The sequence below is a fragment of the Eleutherodactylus coqui genome, chromosome 9, assembly GCF_035609145.1.
Source record: "Eleutherodactylus coqui strain aEleCoq1 chromosome 9, aEleCoq1.hap1, whole genome shotgun sequence".
Taxonomy (NCBI): domain Eukaryota; kingdom Metazoa; phylum Chordata; class Amphibia; order Anura; family Eleutherodactylidae; genus Eleutherodactylus; species Eleutherodactylus coqui.
Window position 1 is genome coordinate 107,533,594 of NC_089845.1, and position 23,163 is coordinate 107,556,756.

The 23,163-nt window shown below is 44.3% G+C and overlaps 1 protein-coding gene across 1 annotated transcript in view; it reads right to left on the reverse strand.

The window, feature by feature from the left end:
* Positions 1-15,971: 15,971 nt before the first annotated feature.
* The window catches only part of RAB2A (RAB2A, member RAS oncogene family), a 91,516-nt gene continuing 84,324 nt past the window's right edge, over positions 15,972-23,163 (reverse strand). The window contains exon 8 of the mRNA XM_066578292.1: positions 15,972-20,245. Coding sequence (XP_066434389.1) covers positions 20,156-20,245 — 90 coding nt within the window. The 3' untranslated portion in view covers positions 15,972-20,155. The remainder of the gene's footprint in view (positions 20,246-23,163) is intronic.

Here is a 23,163-nt window from a genome sequence, read left to right on the forward strand (position 1 = left end):
CGACCTGGGTCTAAGTAATGGGAATGGGGTGGAGAAGGGGGCTGGGTTAGTACAATTAGAACTGACAGATCAGCCAATAGTACTATCAGTAGCAAAATGAATTTAAAGAACAAAAACAACCGTATAAATTGTATGGCTACGAATGCAAGAAGTCTGATTGGTAAAGTGGGTGAGCTTGAAGCAAGAATGACTGATGAAAACTACGCCATAGTTGGAATAACGGAAACATGGCTTGATGATAAGTGTGATTGAGTGGTGAATTTACAGGGTTACAATCTCTTCAGAAGAGACCGTGGAAACCAGAAAGGGGGAGGGGTATGTCTGTACGTTAAATCGTACTTATTGCCAAGGCTACGGGAAGATATAGGTGCAGGAGATGAACACGTGTAAACTCTGTGTGTAGAAATACAGGGAGAAGAAAATAACAAAATCCTGATAGGGGTTTTCTATAGGCCACCATGGTGATAGAAGAAACTGAAACCTTATTATTAAGGCAGATAGAAGAGGTGTCAAACTGCAATGAAGTAATTATCATGGGGGACTTTAATTATCCGGATATAATATGGGATAATGAGACCTCCAAATCTCACAGGGGTGATAAGTTCTTGAGAACAATTAAAGATAACTACCTTACCCAACTTGTGCAGAAGCCAACTAGAGGGAAGGCCACTCTGGACTTAGTATTAACTAACAAACCGGACCGAATAATGGGGGTACAGGTTGAGGGGCACTTGGGAAACAGTGACCACAATATAATCAACTTCCAGCTGTCATTCAATAAGAAGCCTCATCAGGGAGCGACAAATAAACTAAACTTTAGTAAAGCAAAATTTGATAAGCTTAGAACTACTATCGGTAACATTAATTGGGACAACATTCTCAAGAATAACAATACAACTGACAAATGGGAGAAGTGTAAAAACATCCTAATTACCTCATGTGAGCAGTTCATACCCTTTAAAAACAAAAGAACTGCAAGTAAAAAGAAACCAATGTGCCTCGACAAGACTGTAAGGGGGGCAATAACCAAAAGAAAGAAAGCATTTAAACTACTAAAACAAAAAGGCGGCGAAGAAGCGCTAAAATCATACAGGGAAAAAGACAAAATATGCAAAGAAAAAATCAAAATTGCCAAGGAAGAGGCAGAAAGACTGAGAGCAAAAACAACCCGAAACTATTCCTCAACTATATTAACAGTAAAAGGATTTGCACCGTGAGCACTGGCCCTTTAACAAATAATGCACGAGAAATCATTGAAGATGATGGAGGGAAGGCAAACCTATTAAACAGTTTCTTTTCAAGTGTATTCACAAATGAAAAGGAAATGCCACATGAGATGCAGGGGAATAAAATCAACCCACTGCAAAGTATTACATATCTAACACAGGAGGAAGTGCGAAATCGGTTAAAGAAGATTAAAATCAATAAATCACCAGGCCCAGATGGAATACACCCAAGGGTACTAAGGGAACTAAATGATGAGATAGCTAGGCCGCTATATCTAATATTTATGGACACTATCAAGACCGGGGTTTTACCACTGGATTGGCGCATTGCCAATGTAGTTCCAATATACAAAGAGGGGACCAAAAGTGAGCCTGGTAACTACAGGCCGGTAAGTCTCACTTCAGTAACTGGAAAAATATTCGAGGGGTTTCTGAGAGATGCCATCGTACAATACCTCAAGAAGAACAACGGAATAACTCCACACCAGCATTGATTCATGAGGGGGCGATCATGTCAGACCAATCTGATCAGCTTCTACGATGAAGTAAGTTCTAGGCTGGACCTGGGAGAGTCTATTGATCTTGTATATCTGGACTTCTCTAAAGCATTTGACACCGTGCCGCATAATAGGCTGATATATAAAATGAGACAGCTTGGAGTGGGTGAAAACGTGTGTATCTGGGTAAAGAACTGGCTCAGAGATAGAAAGCAGAGGGTAGTAATAAATGGCTCATACTCTGATTGGGCCACCGTTGCTAGTGGGGTGCCACAGGGCTCAGTATTAGGCCCCATTCTGTTCAATATATTTATCAATGACCTGATAGAGGGGCTGCACAGTAAAATATGAATATTTGCAGATGACACAAAATTATACAAGATAATAATACAAAGGAGGACAATGTACGGCTGCAAACGGACCTGGATAAGCTGGGGGCTTGGGTAGGAAAATGGCAAATGAAGTTCAATATTGATAAATGTAAGGTTATGCACATGGGCAGGAGAAACGGATGTCACCAATATACACTAAATGGGGTACTGCTAGGGAAAAGTGATATGGAAAAAGACCTGGGGGTACTAGTGGATTGTAGATTAAACTGGAGTAACTAATGCCAGTCAGCTGCTGCAAAGGCAAATAAAGTCTTGGGGTGCATTAAAAAAGGTATAGGGGCGAGGGACGAGAACATTATCCTTCCATTATATAAGGCACTTGTCAGGCCTCACATGGAATACTGCGTACAGTTCTGGACACCAGTGCACAGGAAAGATGTTACAGTGCTGGAGGGGGTTCAAAGAAGGGCAATTAAACTAATACATGGAATGACGGGACTGGAATACCCAGAGAGGCTATCAAAATTTGGATTATTCACCCTGGAAAAAAGACGGTTTAGGGGTGATCAAATAACTATGTATAAATACATGAGGGGACAATACAAGGATCTCTGCCATGATCTGTTTATACCCAGGACTGCGACGGTAACAAGAGGGCATCCTCTACATCTAGAAGAAAGCAGGTTTCATCACCAACACAGAAAAGGGTTCTTTACTGTAAGAGCAGTGAGACTGTGGAACTCTCTACCTGAGGACGTAGTGATGGCAAAATCCATAGAGGAGTTTAAGAGGGAACTAGATGTCTTTCTGGAGCGGAAGGATATTACAGGATATAGATTTTAGGGGAGCAGCGGGTTGTTGGCCTGGGCCTTACAGACAGGTAGGAACTATAAACAGGCTGAACTAGATGGATGTTGTCTTCATTTGGCCTAGCTTACTATGTTACTATGATACAATTAAACGTTGACCACGGACTTTTATTGTAAAAGAAAAATAACTGACTTTTTTTGCAGAATACCTTTTATTGAATTGTGTAGCAAACTTTTCAATAACAGTTAAAATAAAATATAAATAGCCTGTCACATGTTCCTGAAGTCTTCACCAAAAGGGGTCATTATAGTCTATGGACTTGTTAACTGTATATCGTTCCGGAGTATTTCCCGAGATGAGATACACCTCAAACATGCCCCATAAATACAGAATAGACTGTATGAATGCCATGTATAAATGCCTTTACTGCTACATTGCTTTTGTACTGGGCAATTTGATGTTCCGCAAACAGTGGGCATGCTGGAACTTGTAGTTCATCAAAGCTAGCGCGTTCCAGTATACCCAAGAACAATCAACTGTGCAAAATGAACTCTCACTGGGAAGCAAATGTTACTTTGAAAATAATTGCTATGAGCTGCTCTTTTTAGTGGAGTGATACAGTTGTCAGTAATTAAAGGCAACAGCTTGTACACGTATTTGTTTAGGTCAGAAATTGCCACTTGTCATTGTAGTTGGACAGCAAGGGGTTTTTCTGTGCCACATTAGCTCCTTAATTTAAAGATTAGTTGTCTGATAGATGATCTTATATAAGACGGCTTCCAAGAAAGGCATCGACTGACAGCGTGCAAAATGTAAGCGACTCGTCCCAATTAGAGTTTAACTGACAATTTTTATTTAATACTTTCATTAGCGTTGCTGTTGACTTAAAGATAGTCATTTCCCCTATTAATATTAAAGAGCAGCAGCAGCAGCGTGCCATCCTGACATGAAAGATCCACTGATTGCAGACTGCTACATGTAATAATTATTTACTTAGATATCCACTATTTACACTACGGGTACTTCAAGTGATTAGAGTGGAGGCTTCCTGTAACTCCCTGCTTTCTGCTCTGCCAGTAAAGTCACCTTCATGTTTGGAGATTCATAACTTACATATAAGGGAATTGCATTTTCAGCAATATCCTAATTAGAGATGAGCGAGCGTACTCGTCCGAGCTTGATGCTCGTTCGAGTATTAGGGTACTCGAGGTGCTTGTTACTCGAAATGAACACCACGCGGTACTCGAGTCAATTCCATTTCCCTTCCCCGCATGTTTACCGCCATTTTCTAGCCAATTAACATGCAGGGAAGGCATTACTACTTCTTGTTGTGACATGCTAGCCCTCTGCCCGCCCACAGCAGTGAGTGGCTTGGCCGATTAGGTGACCGCTGCATACTTAAAATGGTCCCGCCCACGGCTCGCCTCAGACGCATGCTGGCAGAGGTTAGGGAAAGTGCTGCTGCTGATATAGGGTTAGAGTAGGATCCTGCCGTCAAGAACCCCAACGGTCCTTCTTAGGGCTACTCCTCATACTGTGCATTGTACTGTTGTGGCTGGCTGGGAGCAGTAGTGCACCAATTTTTTTTTTTACGTATCTAGGGCTGTACAGGCCATTTTAGCTATACTGTTCTGTGTGTGCAGTGCATAAGGCAGAGTGTAGGGACACAGCTACTTATATAGGGAAAGTTTTACAGTCCTCCTGATCCTCTATACAAGAACCCCAACGGTCCTTCTTAGGGCTACATCTTACCATGTGCATTATAGTTTTGGCTGGCTGTGAGCAGTAGTGCACCAACTTTTGTATTACGCATCTAGGCCTGTTTGCAGCCTTCAGTTATAGCGTTCTCAGCCTGCAGTGCATTACACTGAGGTAATTTAACACCAAACTATTTCAGCTCTGCCACTGTGCAGAGCGTCTGACAATACCCTTTCCTTGGGGGGTTGAGATAGCCGCAGTTACCAGCACTATCCACTGGCTTTAGAGTCTTCTCCCACTCCATACAGCCTCTATTATCTACAAGTCTCTGTGAGCAGTAAATTACCCCTAGGTATCAGTGCAAGACAGCGGGTTAATTTTTTCAAGTCACAGCATAGCGCCTCCGCTATCTACAAGTCTCTGTGTGCGGTGAATTAGCCACAGTTGTCAGCGCTGTACAGTGGGGTAATTTATTTGGGCCCTGCTCTATTCTTAATCCGCCATGATGAGGAGTAGGGGTAAGGGTCGAGGACGCGGACACGGGCGTCCAAGTGAGGGTGTGGGCACAGGCCGAGTTCCTGGGCGTGGTGAATCACAGCCGGCTGCTAAGGGATTAGGAGAGAGACAAGTTTCTGGCCTCCCCAGCTTCATAACACAATTTGCGGGTCTGCGTAGTAGACCTTTATTACAAACAGAGCAGTGCGAGCAGGTTCTGTCGTGGATGGCAGAAAACGCGTCCAGCAATATATCGACCACCCAGTCTTCTACGCAGTCCACTACTCCCGGCCTAGGGACTGCAACTCTGAATCCTCTGGCTGCATCTCCTTCCTCCCAGCCTCCTCACTCCATGAAAATGACATATTCTGAGCAGGCAGACTCCCAGGAACTGTTCTCGGTTCTCTGCCCTGAGCGGGAAAAAATGGTTCCTCTCTCACCTGAGGAGTTTGTCGTGACCGATGCCCAACCTTTGGAAAGTTCCCGGATTCCGGGTGATGAGGCTGGGGATATCCAGCAACTGTCTGAAAAGCTTTTTGTGGCTAAGGATGATGAGACACAGTTGTCTGTCAGTGAGGTAGTAATAAGGGCAGTAAGTCCGAGGGAGGAGCGTACAGAGGATTCGGAGGAAGAGCTGCTGGATGATGAGGTGACTGACCCCACCTGGTTTGCTAAGCCTACTGAGGACATGGCTTCAGAGGGGGAGGCAAGTGCAGCAGCAGGACAAGTTGGAAGAGGCAGTGGGGTGGCCAGGGGTAGAGGCAGGGCCAGAGCAAAGAATCCCCCAACTGTTTCCCAAAGCACCCCCTCGCGCCAAGCCTCCGTGCAGAGGGCTAGGTGTTCAAAGGTGTGGATGTTTTTTAGTGAGAGCGCGGACAACCGACGAACAGTGGTGTGCAACCTATGTCGCACCAAGATCAGCCGGGGTGCCACCACTACCAGCCTGACCACCACCAGCATGCGGAGGCATATGATGGCCAAGATGGGACGAAGGACATTCACCGCCTCCGGGTCACACCCCTCCCTCTTCCCTTGTGCCACGACCTGCCACACAGATCCAATCCCCCTCCCAGGACGCAGGCACGAGTGCCTCCCGGCCTGCACCCACACCCTCACTTCCACGGTCTTCCACTCCATCCAGCAATGTCTCTAAGTGCAGCATTCAGCTGTCACTAACACGAGCGTTGGAGCGAAAGCAGAAATACGCCGCCACGCACCTGCATGCACAAGTTTTAAACATGTACATTGCCAAATTAATCAGCCTGAAGATGCTGCCGTACAGGCTTGTGGAAGCGGAGGCTTTCAGAAACATGATGGTGGCGGCGGTCCTGCGCTACTCGGTCCCCAGTCGTCATTATTTTTCCTGGTGTGCCAGCCCCGCCCTACACCAGCATGTCTCCCGCAACATAAATCGTGCCCTCACCAATGAGGTTACTGGGAAGGTCCACTTAACCACAGACACGTGGACAAGTACTTGCGGGCAGGGCCACTATATCTCCCTGACGGCACATACGGTGAACTTGGTGGAGGCTGGGACCGAGGCAAAACCTGGGACCGCTCACGTCCTACCCACACCCAGAATAGCAGGTCCTACCTCGGTGCTGGTATCTGCAGCGTTTTATGCCACCTCCTCTAAACCCTCCCCCTCCTCCGCCACCTCTACCTCCAATTAAGAAATGTGAGCACGTTGCCAGCAGTCGGTAGCGTACGGCGCGGCAGCACAGTGGTGGGCAAGCCGTGCTGAAACTAATCAGCTTAGGTGACAAGAGGCACATGGCCCTCGAGCTGTTGCAGGGACTGACAGAGCAGACCGACCTCTGGCTTTCGCCGCTGAGCCTCCAACCGGCCATGGTCGTGTGTGACAACGCCATAACCTGGTGACGGCTCTGCAGCTCGGCAGACTCACACACGTGCCATGCCAGGCCCACGTCTTCAATCTGGTGGTTCAGCGGTTTCTGAAAAACTACCCCCACTTGTCTGACCTGCTCGGCAAGGTGCGCCGCGTCTGCGCACATTTCCGCAAGTCCACCACGGACGCTGCCACCCTGAGGACCCTGCAACGTCAGTTTCAGCTGCCAGAGCACCGACTGCTGTGCGACGTGCCCACACGCTGGAATTCTACGCTGCACATATTGGCCAGGCTGTACGAGCCGTGTTGAGCAATAGTGGAATACCAGCTGCAATATGGGCAGCATAGTGGGAGTCAGCCTTCGCAATTCTTTACTGAGGAGTAGGCATGGATGGCAGATATCAGCCATAACTTTGAGGAGTCTACCCAAATGGTGAGCAGCGATCAGTTATCATTAGCGTTACCATCCCGCTGCTTTGCCTGCTGAGTTCGATGCTAAGCATAAAGGTCAACGCTCTGCGGTTGGAACAGGAGATGGGGATGACAGTATGTCGCTTGATAGCCAGACCACCCTCATGTCTATATCTCAGTGTGTTTTGGAGGAGGGGGGGGGAGGGGGAGGAGGAGGGGGAAGAGACAGCTGGCCACACTGCAGAGGGTACCCATGCTGCTTGCCTCTCATCTGTTCAGCGTGTATGGGCTAAAGAGGGGGAGGAGGATCCTGAAAGTCATCCTCCTAGTGAGGACAGCAATGTGTTGCGTACTGGGACCCTGGCACACATGGCTAACATCATGTTAGGTTGCCTTTCCTCATGTTAGACGCATTTTGGCCAACACGGACCCACGGTATAAGGAGAACCTTTCCACTCTCATTCACGAAGAGGAAAGGGGTACGAGAGTGATGCAATACCATAGGGCCCTGGTGGAAAAAGTAATGCTAAAGTTCCCATCTGACAGCGCTAGTGGCAGAAGACGCAGTTCCGAGGGCCAAGTAGCAGGGGAGGTGCAGGGATCAGGCAGCATGTCCAGCGCAGGCAGGGGAACACCCTCCAAGGCCTTTGCCAGTTTTATGGCTCCCCAGGAAGACTGTGTCACCACTCCCTAGTCAAGGCTGAGTCTGAGGGAGCACTGTAAAAAGATGGTGAGGGAGTACGTAGCCGATCGTACCACCATCCTCTGTGATGCCTCTGCTCCATACAACTATTAGGTGTCAAAGCTGGACACGTGGCACGAACTTGCGCTGTACGCCCTGGAGGTGCTGGCCTCCGCTGCCGCTAGTGTCTTGTCAGAGAGGGTGTTTAGTGCAGCTGGGGGAATCATCACCGATAAGCGTACCCATCTGTCACCTGCCAGTGCCAACATGCTTACACCCAGGCTACTCTTCTCCACCGGTGGAAAACAGTGGAACCTAATGATTCTTTTCGCTGCAACGGGAGAAAAATGCATCCTCTATCACCACAAAAAAGGATGAATTAGCTTCGTCAATCACTCTCGGATATTATTACTTCTCCTCCTCCTCCTCCTAAAACAGTATGTCATCACGCTGAACTACCAATTTTTCTGCGGCCCAAAAGGCTCTGTTTAAAAGTTTTTTACAATTTTTCAAAGTTTCAAAAGAATTTATACTTTAACAGAAACCAATTTTTTTTCACAGGGCTGCCTCCAGGCTGTGTTACAAATTAATTTCACCTGCCCTCGCGGTTGGGCAATTTTCCAGGGGTACACTTGTTCCAGAGATGTTACTGGGGTCCACTTATACTCTTGCTACAAAAATGTTACAGGGGTTCGCCTATACTCTTGCTACATAAATGTTACAGGGGTCCACCTATACTCTTGCTACATAAATGTCACTGGGGTCCGCCTATACTCTTGCTACAGAAATGTTACTGGGGTCCCCATATACTCTTGCTACATAAATGTTACTGGGGTCCGCCTATACTCTTGCTACAGAAATGTTACAGGGGTCAGCCTATACTCTTGCTACAGAAATGTTACTGGGGTCCGCCTATACACTTGGTACTGAAAGGTTTGAGGGTTTCACCTATACTCTTGCTACAGAAATGTTACTGGGGTCCGCCTATACTGTGGGTGCACAAAGGTTTCCCATTGCGGTGTTCAGCTGCCTGACACATACACAGAATGAAGTGTGTGGGGACATATGGATTTCCCATAGCTATTTAACTCACGGCACCTTGGGTCACACAAGGTGGAGGCTGGGACTGAGCCTGACCCAGGGCCCGCTCATGTACTTCCAACAGAGAGTATTGTGGGTCCTACCTTGGTCATGGTTTCTCGGCCTTATTATGCCACCTCCTCCTCCTGCTTGAGGTCTGGGGATCAGCACTGGGCAACATGTATTTTCTCTCATGTTACCACAGTTATCTGAGACCGTGGTTTGGGCCAAACAAAAGAAGAGTTACTGCATTAGTAAGACGTTCACAGCTGCACTAGCATCTGAGTCCGCTTTATGCCCACGATTACTGCGGGTGTGAGCCGAGGTCCTTGGCGGGGTGAAACTACCTTGTTTGGGCGCTCTGATTTCTTTATGTGTAATACTTTCCTTGGGTTCCAAGGGCTCGCCTATGCTGTGGGTGCACAAAGACTTCCCATTCCGTTGTTTTACCTGTCTGGCAGAAGTACACTGACTGACTTGGCTAGGGTGCAGAGGGCTTTCCCATTGCGGTGTTCTACCTATCTGGCACAAATATACTGAATGACTAGGGCAGAAGTGTGGGCCAAGGTCCTGGGCGGGGAGAAACTCTGCCATGTTTGGGCACTCTCGCAGGGATGAAGGAAACCCCTGCCACAGCTGTGGCATTAGTCTGCGATATACTCCTTATGCTTTCAATGGGGCTGGCGCTGCTGCTGCCGGCCCCATTCAAAGCATTTAGTGATATCACAGCATTTTTTTTTGCGCTGCGAGGCGAGTTTTTTCACTTGCTCTCGTGGCGCACGAAACAAAAACACTAGTGGGTAAAAGCCCTTACACTGAAGATAGTTCTTAATGACATTGGCTGTTTGGCGCTGCTGCCCTGCTACAGAATAAATGTGGAGTCAGATACCTATTTTTGAAAATAAATCTTACCTTGCAGCATTTTTCCACACCTGCCCAAAACGTTTACCCAGTACTGTATCCTACAAAGCCAGTTCTAATGATACAATTCTCGTCCATTCAATATCTAGGAATACACCTTGAAATTCCCTTTACCGCTACACTAGTTTTGCTGCCATTTGCAGCAAGCCATGTGATTTTGACTTTCCACTTGATTTTGGTCCATACTATTGAGATTCACCACAAGAGCAGTGAGGTTAGATGTTAATGATGTGGATATGTCACAACTCAAAGATTCATGATGAAAGTAATTGATTGGGATGTAGTCCAGGTCTTCCACACAGTGAGCATTTTTATTGACTTTTCTTTTTGTATTAGGGTATTGTAGTCCAAACCCACACTTCAGTGTTGGGACCTCTTCCACTAGAACAAACCAAGAGACTGTTATTCTTCCTCCGTAAAGGTGTACACTTACTCCTATTACTTTGAAAAAAAATCTTGTATCATTTATGAGAGCATCAAATGATTCAATAGTGGCATAGTTGGTATCTTGGAAAAATATGTATAAAGTCCATCTAGTTCAACCAATTCTCCTGCACGGTTGATGCAAAAGGAAGTCAAAGACATTCCCACCAGCCAGAGACCAATTGTTTTCATTTCAGGGAGTAAAAAGTTTTTTCAACTTCAAACATGGAAGCTCCTTTAAAAACCTTTCAACAATTTAGCCCTAACATACTATGGCAGAGTTTTGTAGTCTCACTGCACTTGCAGTAAAGAATCCCCAAATCTATGCTGACATAAACTCTTATTTCCTTGGGATATAATGTAGGTCCCGCAGTTATAATTACATTCTAGGTATAAATTTATTAGACAAATCGCTGTACTGATTTTTGACATTTATAGTGTTAGAAACTCAATAACCCTAGCCTTAATCTCTTGGTACTGCAGTCCACCCATAACATTACTTTGGTTGCCCACCTCTGTACATGGTCATACCATTTAAATCAAAGTCAAAATACAACATTACTGCCCCAGTAAAGACCGGTGTCTTACATGCTTGGTATTTCAGGCTGGTGCAAGGTGCATTCAGGTTCTAAAAGGTCTCCCAATTTTTTTTCCTGGGAATAAGAACAGATAGAAACATGGGGCACGTTTTAGAAGACGTAACATAGTGTGCTAGGCTGAATGTCCACCCAGTTCAGCCTTTCCCTCCGTTGATCCAGAGGAAGGCAAAACAACCCCCAGTGGGCAGAAACCAATTTACCCTCATTCTGGCGGAAAAGGATTCCTCCTGACTCCATAATGGCAGTCAGAGTAATCCCTGGATCAACATTTGAGATCAACAACCCTTCTGTTTAATGTCTATACTCTGTAATGTCATAGCCCACTAAATATACATCTAGTCCCCTTTTAAACTCCTCTATCAATTTAGCCATCACCACATCCTCAGGCAGAGTTCCACAGTCTCGCTGCTCTTGCAGTAAAGAACCCCCTTCTGTGTTGGTAATGAAAGCTTCTTTCCTCTAACCATAGAGGATGCCCTCTTGTTACAGTCATAGTCCTGGGTATAAACAGATCATGGCAGAGATCCTTGTATTGTCCCCTAATATATTTATACATAGTTATTTGGTCGCCCCTTAACGGTCTTTTTTCTAGGGTAAATAATCCCAATTTTGATAGCCTCTCTGGATACTCCAGTCCTCCCATTTCATTTATTAAAGGGGTTGTCCCGCGGCAGCAAGTGGGTCTATACACTTCTGTATGGCCATATTAATGCACTTTGTAATGTACATTGTGCATTAATTATGAGCCATACAGAAGTTATCAAAAGTTATTCACTTACCTGTTCCGTTGCTGGCGTCCTCGTCTCCATGGTTGCCGTCTAATTTTCGCCGTCTAATGGCCAAATTAGACGCGCTTGCGCAGTCCGGGTCTTCTGCTTTTCTCAATGGGGCTCCATGTAGCTCCGCCCCGTCACGTGCCGATTCCAGCCAATCAGGAGGCTGGAATCGGCAATGGACCGCACAGAAGCCCTGCGGTCCACCGAGGAAGAAGATCCCGGCGGCCATCTTCAACCGGTAAGTAAGAAGTCACCGGAGCGCGGGGATTCAGGTAAGCGCTGTCCGGTTTTCTTTTTTAACCCCTGCATCGGGGTTGTCTCGCGCTGAACGAGGGAGAGGGGGGGGGGGGGTGTTGAAAAAAAAACAAAAAACGTTTCGGCGCGGGACAACCCCTTTAATTTAGTTGCCCTTCTTTGAACACTCTCAAGCACCTCAATGTCTTTCCTGAGCACCGGCGTCCAGAACTGTGCGCAGTATTCCATATGAGGCCTGAAAAGTGCCTTATATAGTGGAAGAATAATGTTCTTGTCCCTTACCTCTTTTAATGCACCCCAGACTTTATTTGCCAATCGCAGCAGCTGACTGGCATTGGCTGCTCCAATTGAGTCTACAGTCAATAACGTGCATTATTCGGGGATGACCGAGATGGGAGTATAGTCCAGTGCACAGAACCCACATTACAATGACTAGTTAGAAGCCTTTTCAATACTTAAGTTCATGCTCCAAGAACAGCATGTAATCATCAGTTTTTTTTAACTTTTGTGGAAAGACACCCAGCTACATTCATTGTCAGTTGAGTAAGACGTTTTCAAGGTTTCATCGATGTGAAAAGTGTCGTGCGAGGATGAACCAGAGGAACCTCATCTATGCACCAGTTGGTTTGCCACCACGATAACTAATTGTTCCAATTGCACTATCGAGGATCGCCAATTAACTGTGTAAGAGATCGTCTACAAAGTCGGCATTTCTGAAGGATCTGTGCAGTCCATCCTGTGTGGAGACATGAAGTTGCGGAACGGTGGGTACTGCAAACAGTTGATCACAAGTCTGCAGACATGGAAATGTGCAGATCTGATCTTGACACATTATGATGGCATGAATAGTAGGTAAAGTGGGTAAAACAGACCCCTAAATAAGAGTGTGCAGTGCCCATGCAATAATGGAATAGACATTGTCAAATGGGAGATTATGTTGAAAAGTGACAATACTTCGAAGGAGACCTTAAAACTTGAATGCACTTCATAGATGGCTGCTTGGTCATTGAAACCTTACCATGGAGTTCTCAAGGAACATGACTCACATTGATGTTGCTTTCAGATGCGATTTGGAACTTATTTGCAAAATTCTAACTAAACGATAGAATGATTTGCTTAAGATACACAGCTCAAAACATTGCGGTTCTCTTCTGTGGCCTACTGTTGACATGTGGTTGTTGCGTCTTACAAATTTACATTGACAGCACTTTCACTTCTAGATGGTTGTAAATTACATTTTGGCTCACTGTGGAATCTATACGTTTGTTAGCAATTAGGCTGACATCGTCCATTCAATGTAACTTTCTATACTTCTGAAGGGCCAAACCCAAGTAAAAAATTCTTAGGACAAGATGCTTTAGCCACTTTCTCTTTATTGCAAGTTACACCACGAAAAACGAGAGAATGAAAAATGCTCGATTTCCACTAGATTGTTTCAGAAGCCATTTTGGACAGAAATAGGCAAGTGTCCAGAATTAGGAGTAAAGCGGCATGAAATCTGGGAGACTGTCAATTCAATATTGTTTCTGATGATAATAAGCCTACTTGTAACATTACAAGTTACTGAAAAGTTAGCTTGCACTAATGGAGATGATTGGAGACACTTTAATACACGAATATTAATGTAAAACACAAACTATTAAAAAATATAGTCGTTACTAAAGAGGTGGTTTACAATATTAAGAAAAAGTACTTTTATTTAGTTTTTTTTGTTTTACATTTATGACATCATATTCTGACACATTGCAAAGTCCACCTGAACAAAGATCTAGATGAAAAACTCAATTGTGTTTAAAACACAAACAAAAATATATCGTCTTCCATATGTAAAAGCCTGTAATAATCATGCCTTAACAGATGAATAGCCATGTTTACTCAGACTGGCAAAGGTTTCCCAAACCATTGGCACGCAAATCTACTTCAACTTGTATGCTAAGGAACATACGGTACATTAAAAGCAGTTACTGAACCAGGTAGGATGAACATGCTAAAGCAAATCCTTAAACAAATGCTCTGCAGAAGCTGTTAATAGAAAGAAATTGTACTGTAAGTTCATAGAAACCTTAGCTTGGCATATACACCAAGGCACGTCATCTTATACGTTATATACAATATGTAAATGATAAATACAGCTTTTATTAAAATTAGCTTTACTTATGTTGGTTTTCTTTAAAGAGACATAGTTACTCATGTACATCTACATATGCTGAGTGTAAGGGCTCATGTCCACGGGCAAAATGTGATTTAAAATCCGCAGCGGATCTCCCGCGCGCGGATCCGCACCCCATAGGGATGCATTGACCACCCGCGGGTAGATAAATACCCGCGGATCGTCAATAAAAGGCATTTAAAAAAAAATGGAGCATGAAAAAATCTGGACCATGCTCCATTTTCATGCGGGTCTCCCGCGGGGACGGCTCCCGCGGGCTTCTATTGAAGCCTATGGAAGCCGTCCGGATCCGCGGGAGACCTAAAATAGGAATTAAAAGCATTTACTCACCCGCAGCGGGCCGCGAAGCTCTGCTCTTCCTCACGGCCGCATCTCCCTTGCTTCGGCTCGGCGGATGTGCCCGACGACGTGCCGGCGACGTGCTGCCGGCGTCAGGAATTCATCCGCCGGCCGAAAATGAAGATCCGGCCGTGAGGAACAGCTGACCTTCGCCACCCGCTACGGATAGGTAAATGCTTTTAAATTTCTATTTTCAGCGCTCATGTCCGCGGGGCAGGAGGGACCCGCTGCAGATTCTCCATGTAGAATCTGCAGCGGATCTGATTTTCCCCGTGGACATGAGGCCTAAAGCATATTTGTGCTACTGGTAATGCCAACTTTGGAAGGGAAGGTATGGCATATGCACACTGCAAAATATCAGTGGGTTAAAACCATACGTTCAGATCACTTAAAGGGGTTTTCCAGGTAAGTACTATTGATGATGTATCCTTGGTAGTTGATAAGCCGGGGTCAGGGACCCTGGAAGTTTAGCTGATCGGGAGCTCGCTATCAACAACACACGGAGAATGAAGTGAAAGCTGCTGCTTTGACCAGTGTAGCGGCCAAGGCTCTTGTAACTCTCATTGATGGTAATGAGCTGTTACAAGCACAAGCCGCTACACTAGTCAGAGCAGCAGCTTCCGCTCCATACCTGTGTGCAGTGCTCCTGTTGCAGGTGCTCGATCATCTGGGTTTCCGAGTGGTGGACTCCAACCAATCAACTATTGATGACCTACTCTGAGGATATGTCATTAATAGTATTTCTCTGGAAAGCTCTTTTAAACTGACCATTTATTCGAGATAGCCATCAGTTACTCATACCAATTCCATCATAAGCATGCACGGTCGGCCAAGCATGCGCGTTTATTTTCATGGAGGAATAAACCATCAGACACCTCTTGAAAAAAAGATCAGGCAAGTTGAAACCCAACACAGTTCCCGCTCTCTCCTGATGCCCGAGGGACAGTAGATAGACCTCCATAAACATGAGATAGCCATTTCAGCCAATTTTTCTCTCAAAGGTATGGCCAGCTGTGCTCATAATAGTATCTCATCAGCATCTCAACATCCCTGCAGATAGGGCAATCTTTTTCGAGAGTTGAGTAGTAAAAACTGTATACTTTATTTCTTGGCAAGAAAGGTTACATCACAAGCCCAAATGGATCCAGAAGTGGAAATGCTTGAGTCTGTACTGTAACCAATGGTACTCTAGAATGTAAAGAGGACTTATTGAGGTCAGAGGGTTACACAATACCACAGTATGATGTCACAAGTTCATGGGTAGTGGACAGGTTTAATTCTCCACTTAGCCTCTTTCTACTGTGTGTAGAGCATTGGTACCCCCCTAGATATAAGTGTTGTCTAATAACTAGGGGTATATATGTTGTGTCACAAACAAAAACTATATTAACCTCACATTCTCACAAGGTTACAGTGAAAGAAATCTTTATTGCAAACACAGAGCACAATAATAAGGCAAAAGAAAGGATTTCCAGTAGCAGTAAACCATGATCATGCCAGGATTAAAGAGAAAGCATTTAGAGATAACATATTCTGCATTATAAAAATATCCCATGTATTTACAAAGATGACGTATGCAAACTAAAAAGTCATGATGGCAAGAAAATAAACTTAAGGAGTGGAGATTAAGGGGCTTTTCCTTGCTACAAAGAATAAAATACTGCACGTACTTCCCTGTCCTGATGTGTACCTCAGCGCAATGGCTCGCTGCATTACACTCACCCCCGGTTTTAGAACCTAAGCCTAACAAACTGATATTTACATTTTCAATGAATTCTACCACATTTGGGTCATCCCCTTCAATGCTCCAGACCCTGGAATGTATCATACATTAAAGTGCACATGTAATCTTCATCTAGTGGAGGCAACCAACATGCATAAGGAGGAGGAGGCCTATTAATTCATATCTAATCAGAGAAATAATTGGATGTTCATAATGTTTAAGTGTAAATCGAGAAAAGAAAAATCATGTTCTACCCACTATGTTTAAAGGGGATGTCCAACTTATTCAAGTATCGCAGTAGGCCCTCCATTTATAAAAACAGTAAACCCCCTCTCCCCACTCCTGCTTTCCCCTGTAACATGGAGTCTACAGGCTCCAGCAGCCAATGGCAGACCTCAGAGATCGATCATTGGCTGCAGCAGCCTGTGATGTCTCATACACAGGCTGCTGCAGCCAAGAAACATTACGCTAGAGAGGAGACCAGGAGAGGTGGAGCTGGACACAGCAGGGAGAGGAGAGTATCAGCTGGTTTGTTATTTTTACACACAGAGAAACTGCTGAGATGAAACATGAATAAGTTGGACAACTCCTTTTTGAACGTATCAATACAAAGATATATTGGTGTTAAAAAGAGCTAACAGAGAAAAAAAGCATAGCTGCTATCTTCTAGAAATGGCACCACATCTGTCCATGAGTGGTCTCTGGTAAGGTACCTCAGCTCCATGGACTTGGACAGAGGTGCAATACCACAAACAACCTGTGGACATGTGTGGCACTGTTTTTGGAAGAAAACAGAATTTAATTTTTTTAATCGTGTAGACCACTTAAAAAAACAAACAAACAAATAAAAAAAAAAAGAATACTCCATTAGTCCACAAATCTCCATAAATCAAGAGTTACCATTTTTTCCATTCACTTTGTTGAAAGCAAACGAATGGCAAAGGTTTTGGAGTGAATTGGCAAAAATGGAGTCAGGCAGCTAAAACCCACTTGTCCATACTAGGTATATGATTTCTTTATCTGTACTGATAATACAGGGTGAATGAGTGTGCATAGATAGGCAAGAACTATCCAACTTAGCATCTGACCTCGTTACCCCATTGTAACTAATCACAGAGCAGCTTACATTTTTTACAGAACATTTCCAGAAATGAAAGCTGAGCCCTGATTGGTTGCTATGGGCACGAAGGTCTATTTTTGATAAATTAAGTCCACGATTTCCTATATGTAGAGACTGTGAGACAGGGTGATGCCTCACAACAGGCTGGAAAATTCTGGGTTTTAAAGATGTTGCTTGAAATGAGATGAAACTTAAACCTGAAACTTGATAGAATGATGGATAAAAGACCCCATATGTGAATACAAGCAGGGGTCATAGGTTAATAATTAGTGATAAGTAAATAATTATGTTGACTATGCCAAACAGAGGCTCCTTCAAATGACATATACATTCTGATTGGTTGCCAGGGACACTAACTCTTTTGTTATTCCCCCCCCCCCATCCCCCGATTTTTTTTTACAAGTCCCCCAGCTAAGTTTAGTTGAGAAGCAAGTTGATAGAGATACAAATTGCCGTAAGCACTATACTAGTGGCACTGACCCTCGATGGTAGGAGAAAGCGGTTATATGTTGTGGTCCAGAAGAGACCATGTAAAAGCAGCACGTTACATCAGCATGATCACCCCAATAGTATACCGAGAACAAGTCACTTCATCACAATAAGATGTGCAAAATGGTAACAGTGCAGGATAAACTAAAGGATTCTGTAATCAAATCAAAGCCACATGAATATTCTCACAAGTTCAGTTCATGACAATACAACCGGTTTACTTAATGACAAAAGAAAAAAAAGCAGGAACAATAGCGGATAAGGGTTATTCTCTCCAGAAATCAACAGGTTTACTAAAACGTCATGTTCGCTCTTCTATCTTCCACCTTGATTGTGTGTATCTGGCAGCATTACATGTCAGGGATATGCACACTGTACATGAGTAAATTTCATACAAATACACTTTGGTTACAGCCATTTTTTCCAGTCTACCAATGTTGTAAATTAAAAACTTCTTCGGTCCCTTTTTTGTGTAGTGAACTACTTAAGGCTCGCCCTTGAGGGACATCTGTGACGTTCACGTGACATTCACACCTTTGACAGTTTGCATATCGTGCCCCAATAGTCAGCTGAAAATGGTACATAACCTTAAAATCAAGGATTGCTACACATTGTTTATGAAGGTCGGTCCCAATTAAAAGGGATATTTCGGTTTCAGCAAAGAAGAAAAAAAAGTATTCATTACATCATGAAGAAGTTCAAACAACTTTCTAACATACTTTGGCTTTTACTATCTCCGTTTGATGTTCGTGAATAGGAGCTTTCATCGTGTACGTCCAAGAGGTAAGACTATATCCTGGTCATGTGTGATCAGACGTGTGGGACTCCTTCCGACAGCACAACTGTTCCTGCGACGTGCCCTACACCTGTGATCACATGACCAGGGCACAGGTTTCTTCTCTGGAAATAAACATGCAGAGATCTTGAAAATAGTCAGTATGTTACAAAAATGCACAATTTATGAATTTAAAGGGGTTGTCCAGTTGTAGAGAAACACCATCAATAGTATAGCAGTGGGGGTCCGTTGCCTTGGATCCCCACTAATCAACTGTTGATAACCTATCTTGAGTATAGGTCATCAATGGTCCAGTCCCGGACAACCCCTTTATCAAGGGCCCTTTTACACGGGATGACCAGTGTGGTGCAGATGCCCTATGGGTTGTCCCAGTGATAATAATCCTGTGTTTTACTCAGGAATGAGCATGGCTCAGGAGAGCGGGCCGGTGATCGTTCCGGCCAACCCGCCTCCATTCCAACAAACAGGCAGTTGTTCATAAGTGAATGACTGCCTGTTTAGCTGGGTGATCCGTCCTTCAGTTTTCTGCATGCAGAAGCTAAACGACAAATGAGAAGCGAACAAATTCTCATCCGTCGGTGTATGCTTTTACACGGAATGATAAATCGCTCAGTGCAGGCATCTGAACGTTTTATTCACCCATGTAAAAGGGCCCTATGCCTAATTTGCTGAAACTAAAGTAACCCTTTGCAAGGGGTTGCACAGGATAAAAAAATTCATGGCTGCTTACCTCCAGCAACACTGCCACACCAGTCCATGGGTTGTGTCTGGTACTGCAGCTTAGTCCCATTGAATTAAATGGCTTTTAGCCGCAATACCAAACCCAATGGACAAGAGCAGTCCTGTTTCTCTGGAAGAAAGCAGCCATGTTTTTTTAACCCTTTACGTGACTTCACCAGTTAAGCATCTCAGTTATTACAATACTATCAACCTATAAAGAAGACAATCCAATATGGGCAGCACTTATGGAAACAATGGACATTATCATTTTAAACATGCACAATCACATTTTTCGTACAATATCATCCCATTTCCTTCATTAAAAACATATTGGTAGAGAAAAAAAATGCCGTCTCCACATGTTCTTTATTTGATTCCATGTCCCTTCGAACAGGTCACCACGGATCTGTGAATCCTAGCTACACAAACCATTTAAAATACTATGAAAACATTTTAGTGTTGATAATTCAGTTTTTAGTCAAGGGAACAAGACGACATTTAAACAACCACAATCAATAAACCTAGAAATCAAAAAAAAAAAAAAAGAAGCAAATAGACACAGTATGAATACAATTTCCAAAATCTCTCTCTTTAAGGTGAACAATGAAACTCTGGAGGAGGGGCAGGGCAATAGGTAAAAGTACATGTAAATAGCCTATGAACAAGTTTAGTAGCCACAGCAGGCTCCTCGGATGGAAAAAAAATCCAAAAAGGAAAAAAAAAACAAAACCCAAAAAGAAAGGTTCAACAACAGCTTCCACCAGCTTGTCCTGCATTGTGCGGTCCAGGTGGGCCAGGCATTGGGTTTTGTGGTCCAATTTTAATGCCATTTGCCTAAAATAAAAAAATAAAAACCGGTTAGGAAGTATTTCATGCTTAATGCGCAATAGCTAAATTGGGTGCCCATAATTCCAAACGGTCGCTAAGAATAACAAAATGGGTCAGTTTTGATCATGCCTTAAAATCCTGTTTCTTTAAAGGAGTTGTCCACCTGCATTAGGAACGGCCAATGTGTGACATCTTGTTATCAAAATGTGACTGTTCCCAGCAAGAGAAACCAAGTAATCTTCTAGATATGATACCTTTTAATGGCTAACAAAAATACATGATAGTATAGCGAGCTTGTGAACCTCGCGGGCTCTTCGTCAGGCTAAAAATGGAATAGATCGGAAGAGGCATGGATATATATATACACACTTATGACATACATACTCATGACAAGGCACAGATATGGATGTGATTGGTTTGCACTTAAAAGGAATACTACAACAGAAAACAAACTTTTTTGTCTATCACATCCATGTCTGTGCCTTGTCATAAGGGTGTATAAGTATTCATGCCTCTTCAGATTTATTTCATTTTTAGCCTGACGAAGAGCCCAAGAGGTTCTTAAGCTCGCTATTACATTATGTATTTTTGTTAGCCATTAAAAGCTATCATATCTACAAGATTACTTGGTTTCTCTCACTGAGAACAATCACATTTTGCTCTACTGGCTAACACGGTACCAAACCTTTGTTTTCATTATATCTTGTGATCAGCAACGCAGTACTATGTGATGGCGACGTCACGATCTGCTCTCATATGATGTGCTGAACTCTCCTTTGTGAAGCACAAGGCAACAGTTGGCAGTCATGGATAAACGTGGTGACTTGAGTGACTTTGACCGCGGGTAGATTGTTAGTGCCCGAAGGTGTGGTGCCAGCATTTGTGAAACAGTCACACTTGTTGGCTGTTCCGGAACCACAGTACCAAGAATGTACCGAGACTGGTTGAACCATGGATAGACATCCGACCGAAGATTACACAGCGGCACGCCATGTGTGGTTGATCCTAGAGGCACATCTGCTATCTCAGCAATCACTAACCGCTGTGGACCAATTGACCCAGCAGTAGGGAAATTGTATAGTTTATTGTATTGTGTAACGTAAATAAGCACTTCTCTGCAATTATCAATGGGCACAACACTACGAAATGTTGTACCTATTGAACAGCAGCAGTACCTTTAAAAGGTGACAGCCGCTGTAAAGGAGGTAGCACGGCCGATTTTGCATGTAGCAGCGCACACTATATCACAGCGACTCCGAACAGTTAAACTGCATGCATAGCTCTGCTGCATTAGCACGCCCAAACTAAAACAGTTCTGCAAATAACTTTGATCCCCCATTAAACCTCCACCGATATAAAACAAGTTAAACGGGAAGAAAGCTCCAAGTTTTCCGGCTGCAGCGTGTATTTTCCGTGTTGAATCAGCTGTGCAGACGCATACAAGTGTTCAGTGTCATCAATAATTTCTATGATCCCCAAAGACATGGCAGCTCGCCAACAACCCACACACAGAGCAGCGCCTTTCATTCATCAAGATCACACTCCTATCTTACAGGCTCGCTACCTCAAGTGGGTTTCGCTGAAGAATACAACACTTTGGGTGGGGGAGGAGTAATAGAGTAGCTTTCAGAAATTAAGCTCTTAAGGAAACTTTGCGTCACACTAAATCTCAGATTTATGGTGCTTGGCAGTTGTTCTGCAACTGTAGTAGCCTTGGGGTTTCTGGCAATGGCTGGGTATTGACAGCAGCTGAAGTGGTTGCAGGGCTTTCTTTGACTCTGTTTTAATAAAAAGCATGCCCTATGGCTCATTGGTTTTGCCCCCTCTCAGCTGGTAGTAAGTTCTTGAGGACTCCAAGAGCCAGACTTGGCGGTTGGCCAGTTAAGTAGCAGAGCCGGCTGCTTCACACAGCAGATTGCAATCAGAGCCCCCATAAAGGCACGGGGAGGCAGTCAGGTGCTGTATTAAGCTACACATGAAGAACCAACTTCTCTGACAAATGAACCACGACCTGCCCAACTTTGAAACAGCTTTTTATATTCGCGTTGCTGGCTTAGAATAATGCATGATCTCCCCTCCCCCATGTGTCATATCCACTCTCAGAAAGACAAAGGGAATGAGATACTAGCTGGGAGACTGGGAGGGAGAGCTAATGGCAGCACAAAGACACTGGGGGGCTGCTGGGAGAGTGCGGACAAGTGGGGCAAGGGAAGGAGTATGGGATTACAAAAAGTAACTCATCCGAGAGGACGTGGCGGGCGCTGGCTGTAATATCAGTGCATCTGACAGTAAGAGATAGCGTACCGGTGTATGTGCACACTGCGAAGATGCTTAATGGATACGAGGGTGTTTGTGTTGATTCCTTATTTTCAAATTTGGTTTTTAGTCGCCATCATTTTTAATAAGGCAATATGGTTCTATTATGGGAATATTGCAGCTGGCCATTTTGTTGCAAATAGTTAATGAAGAAGTATCTGCACATGCGCCAAGCATTGGAAGGATGACTTCCATGTAAGTAAACGCTCGGCCTTTCAGTGGGCCTTGACATTTTGTGCAAATAAGGAAGATGGAACAATGCCTCTGCAGCGCCACCTATTGGAAGGCAGCATTCCTGCAAGTCAATGTCAGACTCTCTATACAAGTCTTAATAACAATAACTGGGAATTGAAAACCAAAAGCTAGAAATCCATACACAGACAGCTGTTTCAGGGTGTTTGCCCCTAATCAGTGTGTAGTAAGTTTTTGGCTTGGCTAGTGAGGCCGATGACGAAGTTCAGGAAGGGTATAGTCTCTCCTTAGGGCTCCTGTCCACGCGGCGATAATCCATCTGCAAGTAATGCAATGCACGGTTTCCAGAGCGTTGCTATAGAAAGCACAGTCCCCTGTCCACGAGCGGAGAATCATAGCATGCTGCGATTTGCCGC